Source organism: Pempheris klunzingeri, chromosome 1, assembly GCF_042242105.1.
Source record: "Pempheris klunzingeri isolate RE-2024b chromosome 1, fPemKlu1.hap1, whole genome shotgun sequence".
In the NCBI taxonomy this organism is placed as follows: domain Eukaryota; kingdom Metazoa; phylum Chordata; class Actinopteri; order Acropomatiformes; family Pempheridae; genus Pempheris; species Pempheris klunzingeri.
Genome location: NC_092012.1, coordinates 31,596,390 through 31,618,751, shown reverse-complemented (window position 1 = coordinate 31,618,751; position 22,362 = coordinate 31,596,390). Strand labels below are relative to the sequence as shown.

Here is a 22,362-nt window from a genome sequence, read left to right as displayed (position 1 = left end):
CTTGCACAAGTTTTACGTTTTTTGCTGCATAATGACTTCTTCAGAACTTTTGAATACAACCTGACAACAGCATTTTGTGACACAACACAGACACATAAACAATAAGCATATTCAATTCAAAACAGAACTCAGTGCTGTATGGCAAGTAATGAATGGTAATGAAAACTATGCAAAAACTATGCAAAGTTAAGCTCAAGCACACTGCCAAAAACAGTTACATGCTTCAGCACACAGGAGCTTGCAGGTACCCACTGTGAATGCCCTCTGCTTGAACCTATCCACAATTAACACAGTAGTAATGGGACTGACAATTACTTGTCTGATTCATAATCCTTTAAATTAAAAAATCAATGAATTTGATTTAATTTCTGTACACATTATTTTGCGTGAATTGCTTACTTTTGATCAGAAATGTTCTGAAATATCATGGTAAATTTTATGGATGTTCCCATTATGCAATATGCGTCATTGTTTTGTAAAGGACAACTGTATCAAATGTAAAGTACATCCCTTAGTTTATAATTTAGAATTATGAACATGGTCTGTCTTGTCAGCAACACCAAAAGGGAATTGCTTCCTCTTTAACATTCATTGTTTTTTAAATTTATTTTCATAGAAATTTGTATTAGCTCAACAATTTTGTTTTTGGGATGTGTCTGGTGTTAAAACGCTACTAAGCTTAAATCGAAGAGTTAAAGAAAACATGGATGTTAATAAGTAAGCAGATGACTCAGGCTGCATCATGATTCTCCCACTTAGCCCTTCCCCTCTGTTCTGTGTGCATGTGTAGGGTACGGCGTCCCGTTTATTTTACTGATAAGAGGTCACATAGCCCTCCAAATGGAGAGGTAGAAGAAAATTCTTTGAGAACTGAGGCAGTGTAATGTACTTATGGTGGCCTGTTATAAAACAACAGTTTAATGTGCAATATTTGGTCAACCTGTGGTCATCACTAACCAGCAGGAACTATATAATGTGTATCTCCAAATCCAGAATGAGCACTTTTATGCATAGTGACACAGCAGTGGGAACGTCATTAATTACTAATAATTCCCATTAGATTGACAGAATCAGTATGTACAAACAGGATCTGGTTTTGAGTAGTGTCCCATTTCTTAGGTGAAGATTTCAACAACCATCCCTTCTACCTCTGTTCTGAAGGGCCTCAACCCAGTTAAGGGCAAAATTAGGGTAAGGTCCGAAGGAGGATAATTAGGTTTGGGTCGACTGTGTTGTTTGAAAAGGTGTCAGACCAACCTTACTTTAAAAAAAGTAGAAAAAAGCTTCAGTGAGGTTATTGTGTGTATTGTATCACATGGAGAAGATATGTATTACAAGACAAATTGTTGGGAGAGGCTTAAGTCTTTCTGTGGGTGACTCTAAAATATGTCACTTTTACTTTTTCATAGATTTTTCTTTTGTCATGAAGATCCTGTTCTAATGCAGCAGGTATAGTAGTCACCTTTGTAAGGGCAGAGGCTGCCTTGTTTGAAGTTATTTAAAGACTCATAACAATCAAATCACACCAAAGACCCCATATCTAATTCCAATCTGCCAGCTAAAGCATGCTGATGCTATCTATCTAAGTTAAGGGAGACAGTTTGGTAGATTGGGAGAAACAGGCAGGAATGGACTAGATTCATGAGGGATCATGTTTTCACCAAAGCAATTTCTTGGTGCAAAAATAAGAGATAAGCTCTTTTTTTCAACACAGCTCCAATAAGACTGACTTACCACTCTCTGCTTTTTCAGTAACTACCATTCATTTATACAAACTTTCATTCTACTGTCAACCTCCCTCTCCATCACTTTCTGCAGGTGGAAATGCTAAACTGCGGTACCAGATCACATCAGGGAACACAGGGGGGGTGTTTGATGTGGAACCAGAGGTGGGCACTATCTTTATCGCCCAGCCTCTGGACTACGAACAGAACAAAAGGTAGGAACACACCTCAGGGAAGAATCCTTTGAGTGGTAAATGTTTGCTTTTTGACTCAAATAAATGATTATTGAAGGATTTTACCTGAAATATATGTTGTTTTCCCCATTGTATTGCTTTACTACTTCTTTGTTTAGCTATATATACACGCAACAGCTTTAAACTCCACTTCTGATGATTTAAATCAACTAAACCTCAATAGTTTTAGTGTTTCAGAAGTTCATCTAAGTGTTTGGATGTAAAGTGTTTTGTGACACCCCCTGACGAAGCTGAAACTTTTGCTCAGGTACAAGCTTCATGTCCTGGCTTCAGATGGGAAGTGGGAGGATTACACAACAGTGACAGTAAACGTGGTTAACAAGAATGATGAGGCTCCGGTGTTCACTGTTAACGAGTACTACGGCAGTGTAACGGAAGAGTTGGATGGCTCACCGGTGTTTGTGTTACAGGTAAAGTCCAATTATTATTCAGCTGTATGACAGATGCTGTGACAGCTATTGCAACAAACTGTTTACTTGGCATGTTATTTAGTCAATCACCAACTGGCAAGGATGTTGACTATACACAATATCATGCATGTATGCATCAAGTAGGTATTTAACAGTGTTTTACAGGGTTCCTGATATAGTTAGTCAGCTTGAAACATTTAAAAAGTAGACACTGAGTTTTCAGTCAGCTCATGGAGCAAATATTAGCTTTATTTAAATGGCTAGCTACAGCCGACAACATTTTTGAGCATCATTTCAGCCGTCATTTTTCAAAATTGATTTTAGCTTTTGTTCAATAATTACTGAGTACCATGGTCAGATAAGGTCCACTGAGAGACCATTTGGGCTTTAACTCTGAAGCTATGCCTTTTAACAGACATTTTTAGCGTGTGCAAATTGGCATACTTATGCATCTCGTTTTGCACAGTAGTATATTTATCAGTCACATTGAATGTATCCAATTTTAACAATGTCTCCATTACATAGAGGCAAAACACTTGTTTTTTTTAAGTCAGCCTGCAGTCAGACTAAATCAGACTGCAATTAGTGTGCTGAAGTGAGACATGTCTGGCCTGCCCTGGGTTCTGATTGCTTCTGATGTGTTGAGGATGAGTAAAAGCAAGCAGACGGAAGAAGAGAGACAGAAGAGGTGGGCGTTGGGTTTGAGGAGGTTGGATAATTATCAAGTTTACCTACCAGAGAGTGCATATCTGCACAGAACAGTTGTGAAGTACTTCTAGTCAAGATGTCTCTCAAAGTCAGCAGCATTTAAATAATTATTATCAAAAAAAAGCTGTTATACTTTCATCATCATCATCCTCTCTGTCTCGCTGTGCCACTGATGTTGTAGGTAACAGCATCTGACCCAGACAAGGATGCTGACCAGGAGGCCCTACGTTACTCTCTCCATGGCCAGGGTGCAGACAGTGAATTCATAATTGATGAGGTCACAGGAAAGATCTACGCCCAGCGGACCCTGGACCGCGAGGAGCGCGCTGTGTGGCGTTTCGTCGTCTTGGCCACAGATGAAGGCGGTGAAGGTTTGACAGGCTTCACGGACGTCATCATCAATGTGTGGGACATCAATGACAATGCACCCGTCTTCACTTGTGCCCCCAGCTGCCACGGAGACGTGGTGGAGAATTCTGTTGTGGGGACATCTGTGATGGAGATGACTGCCACTGACCTGGATGACTCAGCAGTCGGACAGAATGCTGTGCTCTCTTACAGGATCATGGGTAGTTTGGATGCCACTAACGTTGAGGTGGGTGGAGTGCCTACCTTCTCAGAAATGTTCACTATCAACCCCACCACAGGGACCATCACTGTAGCCATGGGCGGTCTTGACAGAGAGCAGGTTGAGTCCTACCTCCTCGTCGTGGAGGCCAGAGATGGGGGGGGGATGACAGGAACTGGAACTGCTACCATTCAAATCAAGGATGTGAACGACCACGCTCCAAGATTCACCGATCACTCCTGCTTGGCAAGGATCTCTGAGAATGCAGAGCCTAATGCAGAGGTGGGTCAGAAGTGGTTCGCCTGTTGAGGCACTACCTTATTACCTGAGGTCACAGAATCCATATTCTCTCATTTGTTTTAAATTACCTCTCTAAATGTAAACAAAGCATTTGAAGGTGGATGATGATTCACTTCAGCGCTTAACTACCCAACACAACAGAGTAATACCAAAAACATCGAAAGAAGTCCAAGTCCGCAGTCAGCCTTGAACCCAGGAGCTGTTCCTAATTTTACCAAATATAGCGCCTCTCTGTAGAAGATTTCAGGACACAACAAAATACCTTAGCTCTGATTTTGAATGTGATTTCTTAGACGCAGTATATATTGCAAGATTTTGAAAGAATACAGAGAATAAAAAGCAATGTCATCTGCTGACATCCAGAGGCAATAATGGACCGAAGGCATCCATTTAAGAAAGTGTTTTCCAAAAACAAAGTTTATAAATAAATCAACAGCACAGAAGAACACTGACTGGCACATGCAGTGCTACAATATTATGGAATTTTCTTGTCCAGTACACAACACGAAGCAGCTCACGTATCAAAAAAGAAAAGAAACTCTGATGCTGTGGCTTCTTGATGTGGCAGGGCTCAGTACTTCTGCTAACTTGTCAGTCAGGCTGAGGATAGTTTCTTTAGGCAAAGCAACAATGTCCTTCCTACACTCTCTTAAATCTTATTTCTCACTCCACAACATTGTTAAACCACAATTTATGCAGTTTTTTTTATCGGTTGGTGTCACTGGTCAGTAGTTGTCACTGATAGTTATCAAGGAAACATGGCTCTTGATTTAGCCAGGGGGGAGGGTGGCTGACTCTTTAGGGTTGAAACAAGTTAGTCTTCATTTTTGTGTAAATTGCATTAGATTAATCTAGTCTAATGAGCAAAATTACGACTGGCCAAACACTACAGACCAATCTAAAATATGTTTTTAAAACTGCTGCAGGGTTTAACTGTCAATGCTCCAGTGGGATACCCATGTTGTGCTAGGTTGCTGGTTGGCCATTGTTTGCCAATAGGTTTGCCATAACAAGTTGATTAGCTAATAGTATTTCAGGACTGTCTCTTTCCCCCCTAATGATAAGAAATGGTTTGCTGAGGATCTAAGAAGGCACATAATCTGCTTTTGGGAGCATGTTTTCTCCAATAATTTCTCACTTTTAGAAATTATCTACAGCACAGTTTGCCATTACGAAAGCTGTTTGCAGCGACATTGTCTGCATTCTTTCAAACTCTGATATTGTCAAAAATGCACTACCATCTTTTTCAATTAATATATGAAATTAATGTATCAAAAATGTAGAATACCAATATTCCCAATGAGATAGAGCCTGTATACATTATTAAGCAGATATTATTGCTTATTCAAAGGTTCTGGAGCTCACTGCAGAGGACAAAGACACTGGAGAAAATGCCCAGCTGACCTTCAGTGTTGTGGCTGGAGACCAGGAGCAAAAGTTCTACATGGTCAGTCACAAGCAGGAGCAGCGAGGTACCCTGAGGCTGAAGAAACGTCTGGACTATGAAAGACACAGTGAGCAGAGGTTCAACCTCACCCTGAAGGTATGTGGAGGCTACTGCAAAAGCCCTCTTGTACCACACATTCTTACACTACTGGAGATTACTTTGATTCAGCTTCTGTATCAAGTCTTTCTCTTGAATTTATTGAGTTTAATTTCACTTTTGTGGAAGGAAACTTCCGTAAAGTGGATGAACGACGTGTGAAGGGGATCAAGAGTGATAGAAACCACATGATGAGTAGTGCTGTTGTGTCATATGAAATGGTTTTCAGCAGACATCTGAAGTTTGAATACATTCACATATAGTAGGTTACTAGAAAGGTTTTCAGAATTGTTGAAAGTAATAGAAAATATGAAAGTATATGAAAATATAAAAGTTTTCCACGGTTAAGACAACACTATAAAGCCAGTGAAACAAAAGGTGTCATATGTCACTTACAGATAAGAACCTTAAAGCTCTATAAGGTAACTTTTCACATTGATGTCAGTGAGAGCTAGCTGTCAGAAAACATGATATAAGGTGGTAAAATCAGCTGCACATGATGCATGCAAATGTGCATTGAGAGTGTGATATTACTTTATAGTGAAACGTGTAATAAAACTACTCCTTAGATAAGTTGCAATTGTTTTTTACTAGCTCCAGGTGGAAAATACCAACCACATAACAGAAATCTTTGTTTGCTGATAAGATGGATGTCTTTACTCTCTTTACTTTAAATCTTGCTCGTACTGCACCTGTATGACATGTGAGACTGTGTATGGTGTCTGTCTCAGGTTGAAGACCTGGACTTCTCCAGCCTTCTGCACTGTGTGGTGGAGGTGGAGGACTATAACGACCATGCTCCGGTCTTCATCCCACACTTCCTGTCTCTCGCTCCACTGCCTGAGGACATCACTGTGGGAACCAGTGTGGCACGTTTGGTGGCCAGTGACTCTGATTCAGGCCAGAACCGCGATATCACCTATAGCCTATCAGAAGACTCAGATCCTGGGGGTTTGTTCACCATCGATCAGTCTGGTGTACTCTCAGTCGCCCAGCCTCTGGATCGGGAGGGGATATCCCAGCATCACTTGGTTGTCATAGCAACCGATCATGGGGTTCCACCTCTAACAGGCAGTGCCACGGTCCAGCTGCCTCTCTTGGATGTAAATGATAATGGACCAGAGTTTGAGGCGGCATACTCCCCGATAGTCTTTGAGAATGTGGCTGGACCACAGGTAGGCTTGCTTTGGTTTGATCTCAAGTTAACATGTTGCATGCTGATATAATGAATAAACCTGAGTAAGCCACAACCCCTCATGCTCTCCCTCCTTGTTTAGATAGTAAGATTGAACCAAACGTCGACCCTCCTCCGAGCTGTGGACCGGGACTCTCCAGAGAATGGCCCACCCTTCCACTTCACTGTCCCCTCCGAGTACCGTCACAGTAATGATTTCTACCTCCAGGACAACCTAAATGGCACGGCAACACTAACAGCTCTGAGGACGTTTGACCGTGAACGCCAGAAGGAGTTCCTCATTCCTATTATTATGAGCGACAGTGGCCGTCCAGCCAAAACGGTGACCAGCACCCTGACAGTGACCATTGGTGACCAAAATGATCATGCACATGTAGCAGGGGAGAAGAAAATATTCATCAATAGTCACAGAGGTGAGAGGGGTCATCTCTGTTTTTAGGATGTTGTGTTCAAAGGCACAGGGGGAAAAATAAATGAAAAGTGATTATATGGCTACATGGGTACATGTATGTTACTAAGAAAAATGTTTCAGTCTTCGTCTACTTTTTTTTCCAAGAACATTTTGAATTGAAAAGTTGTTTTCTATCTCTGTAGGTGAAACGGATATTGCCAACCAATTCATTCCTAATCAGCGTGCACTAACTGAAACTCACAGTTTTTGTTGTGCTTCTCACCTCTGCCTTAGCCACTGTCACCACATTATCATTGTCTGTAGGATCACTGTGTAGTCATAATTACTCCCATTATGCTGTTGTAAGGGTCACAACGGCAAGTCATGACATGCAATTAAGCACAGCTTTTATGTTTATTCTTCTTCAGCCTATTGTATGTCAGGTGAAAGGCTAACAACCAAACCGCATGCCAGAGTATCTTGGCTCACACTTCAATGAATTCAAAATTTTGTGTCACAAAAAAAACCTACTCTTCATTTTGTCAGGATTTTATTGGACTCAAAATACATTTTGTCACTCAGTTGACTTACGTAGTTAGAAGTATTACATTTTGCTTTTCAAGATCAACAAGCATTCACATCTCTTCCCACCAAATAAAAAACAATAAAAAAGTCTAGTTACTTTTCTGTTGCAATACATATGTTTTTGTTCATATTCGTACACATAAATTCACTGGAAAAATAGTATAGCATCAGATTTTGCCATTTAAAGCCGTCGTTATTGTTGTACATGCAAACAGCAGTTTCTGTTCCCTATGCCAGTTATCTGCAGTGTCACGGGAAATGATGAAGCCTGAGACATGTACATTCAGACCTTTGAATTTTCTATATATTTTCCTCATTGTTGATACTGTTGTATCAATTCCCCTTGATCTTTATTGGTATTAATAGAATTCCAGGTAAAACATATGCAGCATGCACTTTAAAACATGGAAATTGAGGTACACATGAAGAGAGGCAACACCATTTTTACCCTGAATTCATTTAACACAGTAAACTGATGCGTTTTCTGTCACCAGGCCGTATGCCAACTACAGTGCTTGGGAAGGTTTACTCTCCTGACCCAGATGACTGGGACAACAAGACGTACGTCTTTGAAGGACATGTACCAAGGTAACGAAAATAACCCTTCATGAACCATTCATACTGGATTCCTCACATTTTAGACTTAGAAAGAAAGCTGCACTATGCATCATTTGTACATGTAAATATAATAACTGTATCAGCTTAAAACAGAAAAAGGCCATAATTGTCCAAATTGATTTCATGTATCAGTATTCAAATGATGTTGATATCTAGTATACTGGTATAGTGGAATTTAATGATTTGGTTAATGAAATACTAAGTCAGATGAGTTACTTTTGCTCATTTTCCAGCATTGTAGGTGGTGATAAAAACAAGAGAATACTGATAGAAATCAATAAAATTACTTGTTTTATGAAGGGATCACGCGCAAGATTTTCTAAAAGCCATCATTACCATCTCAAATATCTATGTAGGTTGTGTTGTGGACAGACATTTTTCTTGGCCGGGTATCTTTATTGTTTAATGATGGTAGATGGATCTGTACTCCTTTGAATGAGCCACTTTCTGCCAACAAAACCAGATGGGGATCATTGTGTTACAAATTGCTGTCATTGCCTTTAGCCATGTCACATTTCCCAGCTAATCCTGCAGCATACAGTGTCTACAACATCTGCTTTGTTGTGAGTGATTTAGCTATTTAAATAATGCAAAGTATCAACACCTCTGAATGAAATATCTTCCAGGAAGAGGGAGGTGAGATGTTTGTTGAACTGTGATTAAACCTGGTGACTCATCTACTAATGAAGTTCCTTTAACTTTAGAGAATTCAAACTGTTTTTGCTATTCACTGACTTTTTTTCTGGCTCCCAATACCTTTTTGGTATTTGTCTTTAATACATGACAAAATATTTTTATTCCATATTGTACATTAATTTGTGCACCTTAATGATAACAGGCCTAATTTCTTGTTGGCAATGTGGCCAACAATTAACTACCAAGCTGCCTCCTTTATGTACCATTAAGTTACAACCACCTCCGTTATTTTCCATTTTTGACCATCTTTTTTTTTTCTTCATTTCCCAACTATCCTGTCCAATTTTCCTCATTCCTGCCTCTTCTTTATTTCCTTGTTCTTTCTCTTTGCTAATGTGTTTGTGGTTTCCTGTTATTGCATGTTGAGGTTCTGGCCTTTTTTCTGAAGAAGCCTTCCATCTGCCAAAAGTGACAATGACCAGATTCATTTTTCACTTTCACGCAGATGCACAAACAGACAGACAGACAAGTACCAGAAATCACATCCAGTGACACCCCAGTACCCAACAACACTTTCATGTCTTCATGTTCCAGACTGAGCTGAACCCAGACTGACAAACCTTTCTTCCTTGTCTCTCAAAGTCAAAGTTCAGCACATATAGAGGACTCAGTGTAATGTGAGGCATTAACATTTCATGACAGCTCTCATCTCTTGGTGTTTCAAACCAAGTCAGAACGCATAGTCACTGCTGTATTGGCGAAACAGAGCCTATCATAGCTTACCCTGGTCTACTTTCTCTATTTTCATTTCAGAGCATCAAATCAACCACAGGTGCTGTAGTTCACATTGAGTGTGTACTTAACTTATTTAATATTTTGGGCTTTGGAACAAGGACTTGTATTGTAATTGTAGCTACTGTGTTGTTTAGGTCAGAAAACAGCAAAAAAAAAAAATGTTTTTCAATTCAGCACATCCATGCATCTTATTCATATTTTTACTGAAAGTGTCTTGCTTTGACAGGAATAGAAATGGCCAATAATGTAAATGCGTACTTGATATAAATGTCAATAAAAGCAGGCTGCAAATCGGGAAGAACTAAGTGGGAAAGTATTGATAGTTTTACTAGAGACGTAAAACTGTCTTTCAGTGAAACCTGGAATTAAGTGCTAGACCTAAGACATAATTTACAACCACAGCTTATGCTGTAAAATGAGTTAATGTGGCCCTTGTCTCTACAAGTGGTTTATTATTTGATTTGCCAAGGTTCTGCCTTGGATTTCCTCTGTAATTAAACTTGAATGAGCTAATTTACTGTACAAGGGGAGCATGGAGACAAGGACCAAGTGAAATTGCTTCCTCGCATGTCTTTGTGCCTATTAGTCAGTCTCATTTTTCCACTTGCCTCCCTCTCCCTAATGCATCGTCTCTGCTCACTTTCTAATATTGTCCCAAAGGGCAGTTGGTGTACAACAGAAAACTAAAAACTAAAATACAGATAAATACACAGAATGAAACACATGGCTGAGGTGGATGACAGAGTTTTAGTATTTGTCTTTCTTCATTTTGGACAGTTGGAGCAGCAGGCAACCAGACAGTGAAAAGGTCTTGAGACTTTATATCACATAGCTCACGCAGACACATCTGCACTCTGTCACAGATATCTTGGCTGATAAGTGTTTTCCTACATGTTATAAACACGTTTATGTATGAAGTAATGCACATTATATCTTATGTCTGAAAGGAAATCCAGATCCCAGTCACAGTTGACATATTGGCTCACCTTGCGTGCCAAGGATGTTTTGTTACATGCCAAAATGGTTCAAATGTATTTCCATAAAAAAAACTGTAGAAGTAACAGTGGTTAAAGTATGGTTAGGTTTAGGCAACGGATTCAGAGCAAATCATGGTTGAGGTTCATAAGTAGGCAAATGTTTATTGCAGGTCAATAACATGACGGAAACTCCAATTCATGTAATCTCATGCATCAAAGTTGACCTTGCTATATGACCATCTGCCACCCTGGCAACCACATCCTGACTTTTCTCCTCACTACAGTAAGGGCATACTACTTCTGAACCCTCATCCTAGCAGATGCACATGCTAGAAATGCGCCTAATGCATACTCAGCCAGCCAAGGATGAGCACACCAATATGACCACTTCTGACTGTGTTTAAGACCAATCACCGCATTTTAAGATCAACCCCCTAGTGGAGCAGCAGGGGAGAGGAGTTAGCAGCATCCATCCAATTTTAAGTAGACTCCTGCAAGAGGGCTGCATGCCCTGCTATGACACAATCACTGTACACCCACAACGGAGCCTATGGGTGATTTTGGGTCCTAAGAGGACCGAGCCATAATACACTGTATCCTGTTTGGTCTGGTTGGCTCTGACTCTATAATCAATAAGCATACAGTCATACTGAGCATTACTTTCCACTTAGCCAGTTACCATACCGACCTTTGATGGGCAAATAACTGAAATTATTGGTCTCTGCAGACTCGCTGAGACATCAGTAATAGCCTAATGACTAATCAGGACCATGCCAGTCAGTCCTATAGATTCAGCTGCTTGACCTTCTCATGCTCAGTGGCTGCAGCATAACCTGCTTGCTTTAAATAAATAAAAATGTTATGGTAAATGGTCTGTATTTGTATAGCGCCTTTCTAGTTATTTCAACTACTCAAAGCGCTTTACATGACATCCTCATTCACCCATTCAGTCATCATTCATACAGGAGGAATGTAATTTGGAGGAGACTGTTCTTTCATACTCATTCATACACTGAAGCCATGCTTCAGGAGCAAGTTGGGATTCAGTGTCTTGCCCAAGGACACTTTGACATGTTGACCCATAGGAGCTGGGGATCGAACCCCCGACCTTCTGATTGAGGGACGACCCACGGCCGTGGCTGTTCTCTGTTAGACAAAGGGGCTCACTCGAAAATTTCAAAATCAAAATATAGAATGAAGAACTAGACGAGGTCAGTGACTTTAAGGTTTTAGGAATAATTTTAGACCCAAACTCAGACAGCTTAGTTATTTATGCATTCTATGATTTCCTCTAATTTTTCATATAGTGTGATGATGTGGGCTTACAGACTATCTATACCATGAGAAACCTCACATCCTTATCCTGATGCAACAAATGAACAAAAAGCCTGTTCGGTGGCATCACCCTCACATATGACAGATGACTGTCTGTCTATCCTAGAGCCTCTATCCAAATATGTTCAAAGACAAGGTTTGGATTGTGTGAGTTATAACAAGGTATATGTTGTCATCTAAATGTATTTTTTCAACTGGTGTGGGTGACTGTGTTTTTGTTCTTTCCACCAGTTACTTCATCCTGAACAAGCGAACAGGTTTCCTGATCATCAAGGAGAATGCCCCGCCCGGCACCTATCAGTTCCAGGTCCGTGTGTCCGATGGAGTTTGGCCAGATGCTGTCTCAACTGTCACGGTGCACGTTAGGGAGTTGCGAGATGAGGCCATCTACAACTCAGGGTCTCTTCGCCTGGCAGGTAAGATTAGCACTACAGAGACACACACACACACACACACACACACACACCTGTCTCTTTGTCTGGTCAAAAATGGCCTGTAGGATCGCATGTGAATGTTTTCTTGACCTTTCTCTGGCTGTCCATTGACTCCTGGTTGATGACCTTTGACACCTTCCCAGTTGATGCGGTGTATTGTTTTGGTTTGATGTTCACACACACAGCTGATGTTGCCTGTTTCCAGCATTCATTCACTCTCTTGTCCAGAGAGTCGAGTATGTTGTTGTACACCACTTCAGCCTGTAGATTACATCAGCTGTGTGTTTTCATGTGACTGAAGTTTCATACTTATCATGGAGATGAAGTTGTCTGGAGATATGAGAAAACTCCATGTGCTGACACCCCGTTTGTATCTTGTTTATTGACAATATTCCAATATAATGATTTACACTAAATAGCCAAAAGTCAGTTGACACCCCTACTTATTGAGTATATGTCTTTCAGCCACATTCATTGCTGATAGGTGCATAAAATCCAACACATAGTCACAAATCTCCATGCACAAGCATTTAGAATGGCTGTAAAGAACTCTGTGACTTTAAATATGGTACTGTCATAGAATCCCACCTTGGCTGCAAGTCAGTTTGTGAAATGTCCTCCCTATAAGATCTGCCACAATCAACTTTTAGTGCTATTGTTGTGAAGTGGAAGCACCTAGGAGCAACAATAGCTCAGTCACAAAGTGGTAGACCAAGCCAACTCACAGAGCGGGGCCAGCGAGTGCTAACGCATGTAGTTGTAAAAATTGCCCATGATCTGTTGCAATACGTCACATCAGTACACAAACTATGCATTGGGAGCTTGGTTAACTGGGTTTAATGGACGAGCAGCTGCATGCAAGCTTCACACATCACCTTATGTAATGCCAAGCGTTGGATGGAGAGGTGTAAAGCACGCCACAACTGGACTCTGGAGCTTGGGAAACATGTTCTTTGGAGTGATGAATCACACTTCACTATCTGGCAGGCTGATGGTCGAATTTGGGTGTGACAGATACCAGGAGAATGCTACCAACTGGAATGCATAGTGTAGAGTTTGGTGGAGGAGGAGTAATGGTCTGGGGCTATTTTTCAGGGTTTGGGCTATACCCCATTTTCAGTGAATGGTGTTAATGCTACAGGATGACAAGACATTTTAGCTAATTGGGTGTTTCCAACTTTTTAGCAACAGTTGAAAGACCAGGGACAGACCAATGAAGCCTTTGACTAATTCCCACCACTGTTGTCTGGTGTGGAAGGCCTTAAGCAAAGGGGTCAAGCACTTTGGCACAAATGTCAAAACAAAACCAATACACTTTAAGCAGTTCCTGGATGCCACAAACTGCACTCGCAGCCTCTCCAATGCTGTCCCTCCGATTGATGGCCTGTGACATTCATCCTATTACAGCCACAGGTAGAATCATAGCAATACACATTTGTGATTAGCTGGTAAAATTTAATGTTGCCTAAAAATTAAAACTCAGCTCAACTTAGTACTGCTGACAAGCAAATGTTGGAGAATGTGCTCATTATTTGCAGACTTGTCTCAAGTCATAGAAAATTAATGAGCTCTGATTACTGTTTGTTCTAATTGTTTGCAGTGTTTCAAATGACTGTCACACTCTCAGATGTTTCCTTAGAAATAGATTACACCCTTTATTAATCCCTCCCCCCGACTCATGGGATCTAAGTTGTTGATGGCACACACAGAAAAGCTTGTTTCCATTACTTATGCTGGCAAAATAATTAGTCGAGAGGATTTGCTCACCCAGCACATTCTCCTCACATGTTGAACAGCATCCATCATTACCTGATGTACAGCACATCGGCTGTCTGCTCAGAATTAAATTCGCTTTAGAGAAATGGGACATGGCTGAAGGATTTTTATGATTTCAGAATTATTGAAATAGAAGCAGAGGGGGAGGCCAGAAGGTGCACTCCAAAGATGGGAGGAGAGTAGAAGGAGGGAAAGAAGGAAAGGATGGAAGGGAGAGTCAAGCTTCATAAAGTAGATAAAGGGATTTGCTTCTCATCCTAAAGACTGAGGGGGGCTGAGGTAAATTAATGTGCACCAAACCCAGAGACGGTATGGTGGAGAACAGCTGGCACACACATTTCACTGTTTGTGTAAGGGAAATGAATCCATTTGCAAAATATAGACTAGCAAATGTGTGTTTAGGATGAAAAATGGAAATCAAAATTAAAGGAACTGCTCTCAGTTCTGAGTTCTGTTTTTGCAGAACTCTGCTGTTTATTTAATTTAGAATAGTAAGGCTAGATTTGTCAACAACGTATCCCTGTTGGGAGTGGGGGATGTGGGGTGGGTGATTTTATTGACGATTTTTTAAATGGCACAACTGTCACCAAACGGTTGTTAGCTGCAGAGTATGTTGATTTAATAAGCCCCGGATGTAACAGAGGGCTTTAAATTGAGAGCTAGAGAGCACTGGTGTCTGCCACTGCTGTGAATAGAGTGTCAAATTCACTCACATGCTTTTAACCTGCAGTAAAAGCAATGATCAAACTATAGAAAAAATGTAAGTTGAGGGTTTCAACAAAATGTAATGTCAAGGATTAATGACTTTGAGATGATCCTGAGGTGTAGGCAAGCTACCAGAACAGTGGTGTGTGTGTGTGTGTGTGTGTGTGTGTGTGTGTGTGTGTGTGTGTGTGTGTGTGCGTGTGTGTGTGTGTGTGCATGTGAAGGATATGTAACAGAAGCCATTTTCAGGATTTTATTTTTCCATGTGGAGCTTTGGAGTAAACAGTCTCATTGATTCTCAGTCTCGGGGATTATGAAAATATTCTACTTATAGCATTACTTACACCCTCCTTGACATTCTAAATCCCATTTCAAGAACAAATGTGGAATGCAATAAGGACGCACAAAGAAAGCAGTAGTTAAACCTGTCTTGTTGAGATTAAGGCTCCCTCTCCTCTCTTTCTCAATATTGATAGAAAGTTAAAAAAAAAAAAGCAATAAACAAAAAGTCCTTGAAATGTCCACAACACTATCGTAGAGTGAGGACGTATAGCGCTTGTGAGGAAAGCCCAGTCAGAAGCATATGATGTGTCCATTCACCACATACAGCTGACTGATGTGGTTGGTGTTACATGATGAAGGGAGAAGATCTTAAACTGTTCCTGCCAAGAGATTGTCCTGTAACAGAAGATGCAGTGCTGAGTTGTTATCGATATAATTCTCTATCTCTCTTTTCACATCTGCCTGGCCTCTGAGATATGTGCATTGTGGGATCAATACAGATATATTGGGAGAATATCTTGGTTTCCTGCTGCAGGGATTTTATGTGAGATACCTGGAACTTCATTCACCTCCTTCTGACACTTCAGTCACTTATACTGCTACAGTTACTGTCAGTTTGTGATTGTGCACCATCAAGCCAATAAATTTGTATTTTCCATTTTCAGCATTGAGTGATGGCTACAAACAATGATTACTCTGGTTATAAATCAAAGAGGCACTCCACTGATTTTTACACATCAAAGGCATTTTACAGATCTTGAGGACTACTCAGCTTGTGAAAAAGTCTGAGAAGGTAAGCCTGATGGTGTCACCGGGCAGAGGTAGGCAGTGCGGCCCCAGTGTGGCCCCAGCATAAGACTTGTAAGGAAGAAGCACAACAAACTGCACAAAGACCATGATAGTAGTGCAACTCACCGCTTTGTCTCAGTCTCTCACAACAGTATCCTACTACATGAATAGGATATTTGTGTAAAATCTCAAGCCTACAGGCAGGACTGCGTCCGTACACTACCGCCTCGACACTCGATACTAATGAAGCCTTTGGGAAGGAGACAGCAGTAGTGAATTGTGAGGTTGGATGAAAGCCAGGTGCAAAGGCTGCCACTCTGCGTTAGGAGTTACTACCCCCCCCACCCCCGCCACCCCCAGCCTCCATCCCTTCTGACTGTCTCTCTGTCTGCCTGTGTCCTTGTTTCTCCCGCTGGAGTGACTGATGGGAGCTGACATTAGCCTCGATCCCTCACGCTGCATCCGCTGAACCCATTCTGAGCCCCCTGTCTTGTCTCTTAATGCCCAAGCTCTCTCCACCTCTACACACCCATAAACCTAATCACCCTGCCCATTCTATCTACTGAAGCAAAAGAGGTAATTTCATATAAAGATACTAACTTGATTTGGGTGTCTTAGACTGCTGAAGCCCCCTCATATTAACTTTAGCTAACTTTGGATTTATTTATTCATTCATTTTTTTCATTCTCTTATACTGGAATCACATTGGGGAGGGATCTTGTCTAGACCAGTATAGATAGGAGGAATAATCACAGCTTTCAAAAACTATGTACACATTGAGATGCGAGTGTGGATTTAGCAGTGATGTTAGTAAAAAGGCTAATGATGGGGGTTTCTCACACATACAGAGAAAGAAAGATGTGACTGGCTATGTAACGGCACTTATGCAATAAGGGATTCTCCACAGGCCTAAAGCTGAAACCCAAGGAAAATACACAACTGCATCTTTTGTTCCAAACATGGCTGAGTCTAACTAGGACTGCCAAATTTGGCACTTGAAATAGATCCAAGGCCCCTGAGGTTGCATTTTTGCTTTATTTTATCTTTTACTAACTGTCAGCTTATTTGTCTAATGCTCCACATTGGCAAGACCTTTCTGTCTTCTGACTATGTTGGTGGACTTACAATAGATGACATGTTGTTGCAAATGATTGGCAGTCAGATAGATAAAGAGAACTATTTGACTCACATATTGCATTTAAAAGAATCAAACCTGATTCTTTGCTAGCCTCATTCTTTTGCAACAAAATAATCTAAATCCAACCCAGTACTTGTTTTGGACTCATTTCGCTCAGGTCAGCTAGTAGAACCACAGAAGTGGAAACGGATAGCCAAACCTAAAATGTTTTCACACGCGTGGTTAGTCACTCCTCCTGAATGTCGTACTTGAAAATGTTACACATTATATTATATTCTTGCAATCTATAGTAAAAAATCTACATCAAACACTCGTGAAGAACGCAGTATAGAACTCAGTCGGGACCATCAACCCACAAAGTTAAGCAGATCATTACAAGAGGCTGAATCAAGGATGAAAGCCCCCTCCCTTTCTCACTCCTCCCACTCATTTTCAGTTTTCTCAGAGGTGTTGAAGAGTATCAGCCACAACTTAGTGGAGTGACTAAAGACCAGTGCAAGGCCCCTAGTGAGAGAAATCATGTTTTCTACATGTATTCCTATGATGCCTTTGTTATTGTGTCATCATACAGTATACAGCTGTTTATTAAAGCAACTGTGTAAGAACACTTTATTGCCATCAGCAGGATTCAATGGGCATGTGCATCCCTATGTCTCCTTCCACTTAAAATATTGATGTTAAAGATGCAATGTGGCGTTTGAGGGACCATTGTTGTCCAACAGTTGGTTGGTCGCACAGCCACTATGATTCAGACTGAAATATATTAACAAGTATTAGACATTCGTCCCTACAGGATGGTGAGTCTAGTGATCCCCTTGTTAGGGCTTTTTCAACCCATCTATGGTGTCTAGAGGAGGAAGTTGGGACTACCAGCGGGTCAAAATTTTCTGTGACGTGGTGGTTGTGTTGATGCCCTATGAAATATCACTATCTACATGATGGATTGCCACAGAATCTGCCTGACATTCATGCTTACCAGATAATGGATTCAAATGACTTTGTTGATCCTTTGGCCTTTTCTACCACTACCATAAGGTTGAGCGAACCATTTCAACATCATTGGATGAGTTGCCATACAATTTGATACAGAAATTTATGTCATCCTCCCCATGAGCAATGATGGATCAGAAATTCTAATTTCACTTTTGTAGTGATTATATGTATTATTATTAAAACGTCCTGACAAATTATGATGTCATACTGACAGTGTTGGGACAAATTAGAATCTGTGGGTTGTCAGACACCTTGTGTTGTGATTTGCGAGTGTTCTCAAAACTGGAAATGCATTGAACATACTTTTAGATTAGAAAATGAAATAGAAAGGGGGAAATCTTGTGTATGATTTTGTGTGGACATTGGTTCTAAACATGGACCGTGACACATCAGACGTGTTCTTAATTGTGATAAAGGCCAATGATCAATAGATTAAACTCAAGTGTTTTGTACACATTTTTACGGCAATAACAATTAAATATGGCTCAAACATTTGACTGCCTCATGCTAAGCCACCGATACTGGTCTGATGTTGGGAAATGTAGTGAGGCAGGATTTCTTTCTTCCTCATGAGCCTGCTGCTGTGTGTGATTAGAAACAAAGAAAGAAGAGTATAATTACTTTTAATTGGCACAGTTAGGTATTGAAATCCAACTCCCAATGACTACCTTCACCTGCCAACACACACTCATGCATTCACACACTCAGAAATCAGGCATACAGTACAGACACAAAATAACCATCCAAACAAAAGACTTTGTCAGACAAAATGAGCCATTTTCAATAATTTATCACCACAACTTCCGTCTTGACTGTTCCGGACTATTTTTTAGTTTAGCACTTGGGCCCTGTTTGAAAATAATTGGATTCATCCTTGAGCAGGGGTGGAAATAATGAGGTCACTTCTATATAGCGCTCTATTCCAATTGTATGTGTGTGTGTGTGTGTGTGTGTGTGTTTCTCAGACATCACAGCAAAGGAGTTCATTGAACTTAGAGGGAAGCAACGGAGCCGCTACGAGCTGCTCGTGGACTTCCTGTCTGAGATGCTCTCCGTTCCACCTGATGATGTCAACATCTTTAGCCTGATGGATGTGAAAGAGCGAATGTTGGATGTTCGCTTTGCTGTGCATGGTGGTCCCTCCTTTCTCCAGCCTGAGAAGATGCACGGTTATCTGGCTGCCCACAAACAAAAGGTAGGTCATTGTCTTCTTTAGCCTTTTAACCGTTTTGACAGTTAAGGTAGACACAGTAAATCCCTGCTAGCTGGGTTTGCTTTGTTGGCTGATCCGTTGCTGTCCATGTTCTCATTGGAGTAATTGATTGATTGACACAAAGGCATTGGATAGGTCTCGTCGCAGAGAAATCTCACATGGGCAATAGTGAATATTGGCAGTATTGAGTGGGCTGTGCTGTCTTTCTGCTCTCACACTTGCTGGTTGCAGGCTGTAGTTTGCTTCTGGCAATGTTTTTTTTTTTTTTTTCTAAATGAGATTCAGAACCATTAATAATTGCAGTGGAACACAAGCATCTCAGATCAAAACACATGCGCCTCAGACAAACAACTACTAACGAGTTAAAGAATGGAATAAACTTAGCCTTTTGTGAACAGTGTCAAGTAATGTGGTAAATACACTAGGCAAGGCATCGTTTTGTTTATTGGAATACTGATCTTTACTATTTTGATCCCGTCACTGAGGCCAGCAGCAGCCATTATGGGGAGGGCTAGAGTGCACGGTGCACAGATTTGGCAGCTTGAGTTGAGGCAGTGGAGACCTTTTTTAGCTAATGAATGTAGTTTCCCCATAGGAAGAAATTCTGGAAGGTGACCTGTTGCTGAATGCTTCGAACTGTCACATACATTAACATACTTGTACGGCCAAAACAAAGAACAGTAAAGTTTGTATTACAACACATGTAGTGTGAATGGGATTTTATTCTCTGCTCAGGACATCACCACTCCACTATATCTTTACATAGCAAAGAATTTGCTGCTACTTTATTTCATGTTCTAATGTTATCATTAATGGCTTTCTCACACCTGACTTCTTAACAGCTATACACAGTGGCTGTGTTGTGAAGCACTGAGTCATTGATGCCCATAATACACACTATATGCACCACACATTTCATCCAGTTTTACAGAAAAGGAAACCTGCCTCCATGATTGTGTTCGTTTTTGGGCTATCATGGATTTGTTCTGGGTTCCCCACCTGGCCTTGCTCCTTTGATCACTGTTGAATGAAAACCGCACTCCATTGCAGTCTTAATAGACCAAAGGACATGCAAGAAAAAAACAACAAAAAAATACAGAAATATGTATTTTTCAACATAGTGATGCTCATTTGTCCTGACAACTTTCTCTATTTATTTTCCATCACTTTGCTCAGAGTTGTACATGACAGGAAAACAGGATGCCACAGCCAGAAATGGATGGATTTAGGCCATTTTCATCTACATCATGTTTCATTAAAGTGCAAGCAATGCACATCGTGAAAGACACGTGCCAGCCTTGACCGCCAAACTGATCAACTTCATTCAACTTCATAACTGTTCTGTGAAGAGAGGATGTTTTCACTGATATTTTTGTGCAGGGTTGTGTGCTTGATGCCCCTTTTTTCATGGATTTGGTCTAGGTTCTCTGGTTTCCTCCCATAGTCCAAATATCATGTGAACTGAAGGGTCCAATGTGTTCTATGATACTGGACTGAAATTATAATCTGTTCAGCACTTTGTAAACATGAGATTCAAAATCCTTGTGTGGAATTAATTTACCTGACATATTGTGGAACATTTCTTTCCTTTCATTAAACTTCTGAAAAAGACCAATGGTCAATTTATCTTGCTTTTTGGTTGTACAGTTTCCATGTGAGCCATAGAACCTCAGACAGAAAACCCAATTACAGCTGAAACAAAGAATTAGTACACACAGATCTTGTTAAGTATTTTAAATTAGACAGTTACACATGGTTTATAGGCCATCATTCAGGCTGCCTTTGTGTCTGATGAAAGCCTTGCTGCCTTTATTCACCCACCCACCCAAGTTCAATCTGTTAACATCTTTTTTTTCTAAATTTTCTTTGATTTTGATATTTGACTAGTCTATTTAACATGCTGCAAAGACCCAAAAATGCAAATGCTATACTACAACGATTATCAAACTTACTAATGTCAAGTGAGTTCACAAAGAAGAGATATTCTGAAGGTTTGCACACCACATGTCAGTCTTTTGGATTCTAACGGCCAACAAGCTACTTTTTTGTCTAAAAGCTTGGGTATTGGATAATGGGTCATACATGTTGTTCAACACAATGGAAATGCCAAGTTGTGTACACATTGTTGGAAAGGCTATTCTTAAAGCTGGAGTGAAAAGCGGTCACATCCTCATCCTCATCCTCATGCATTTAAAACTGCTGGTGATGGTGAACTGCACATGCGTCCTTTATTTTATTACTGACCACAACTACAGTAACATGTCCAGCTACAACACCAGTATTAACCAACATAAATCTGTGGCTAAATGATTTGGAGTAAACTTTGAATTGTAATTTTTCTGGCCCATATTGCAATGGGCCACACGGAAGTCAGTTTCAGGGTCCAGGTATTGTGCATGCTGACTCATTGCCATTGCTTACAATACGCTTAAATAATATTCATACTGGGAGATTCATACTACTGTGTATAGTCCGACAGTTGTATGTCATTTACATTTGTCAACAAAAGCTACCTGCGGTAATGCAATCAGCACTCATTTTTGAGCAGTCTACTTTGGCTTCAACATACTTGGACTTAGGCCGAAGTATGCATGTACAGGATGAGGAGTTAGTGGAGCACATGAAACCTTGAGCAGATCAAAAGCAGGTGCAAAATGCCCACTTCGCTGTTTTTTCAGAAGTGCCAGCACTGAGTTTGAATGGTTCCCCTCTGGGTATGGAAGCACTGTGAGAACAGCTCTTTTAACCAGGGAGCAGCTGGTTATTCTCCACCAGATTTTGGAAGAGTAAACACTGTCAGGTTTAATTCAGCCACCTTATATGCAGCAAATGTGAAATCATGGGGTGATATCACACCTACAATGCAATCAGTGGATTTGGTGGATGATGAAGACCTACCGTGATCACACCAAACTAAGATTATTAGAATATGGTGATCCAGAATTTGAATATATTATGATGATAAATTAATCTGAATACATTAGGTTATGCTG

General features: G+C 40.6%; 1 protein-coding gene across 1 annotated transcript in view; it reads left to right on the top strand.

Moving 5' to 3' along the window:
• LOC139216193 (neural-cadherin) overlaps positions 1 to 22,362 on the top strand; it is a 241,800-nt gene that overhangs the window by 129,608 nt on the left and 89,830 nt on the right. The window contains exons 17-25 of the mRNA XM_070847299.1: positions 1,819 to 1,939; positions 2,226 to 2,388; positions 3,278 to 3,946; positions 5,316 to 5,507; positions 6,239 to 6,682; positions 6,785 to 7,115; positions 8,173 to 8,266; positions 12,271 to 12,455; positions 19,122 to 19,351. Of these exons, the coding sequence (XP_070703400.1) occupies positions 1,819 to 1,939; positions 2,226 to 2,388; positions 3,278 to 3,946; positions 5,316 to 5,507; positions 6,239 to 6,682; positions 6,785 to 7,115; positions 8,173 to 8,266; positions 12,271 to 12,455; positions 19,122 to 19,351 (2,429 nt within the window). The remainder of the gene's footprint in view (positions 1 to 1,818; positions 1,940 to 2,225; positions 2,389 to 3,277; positions 3,947 to 5,315; positions 5,508 to 6,238; positions 6,683 to 6,784; positions 7,116 to 8,172; positions 8,267 to 12,270; positions 12,456 to 19,121; positions 19,352 to 22,362) is intronic.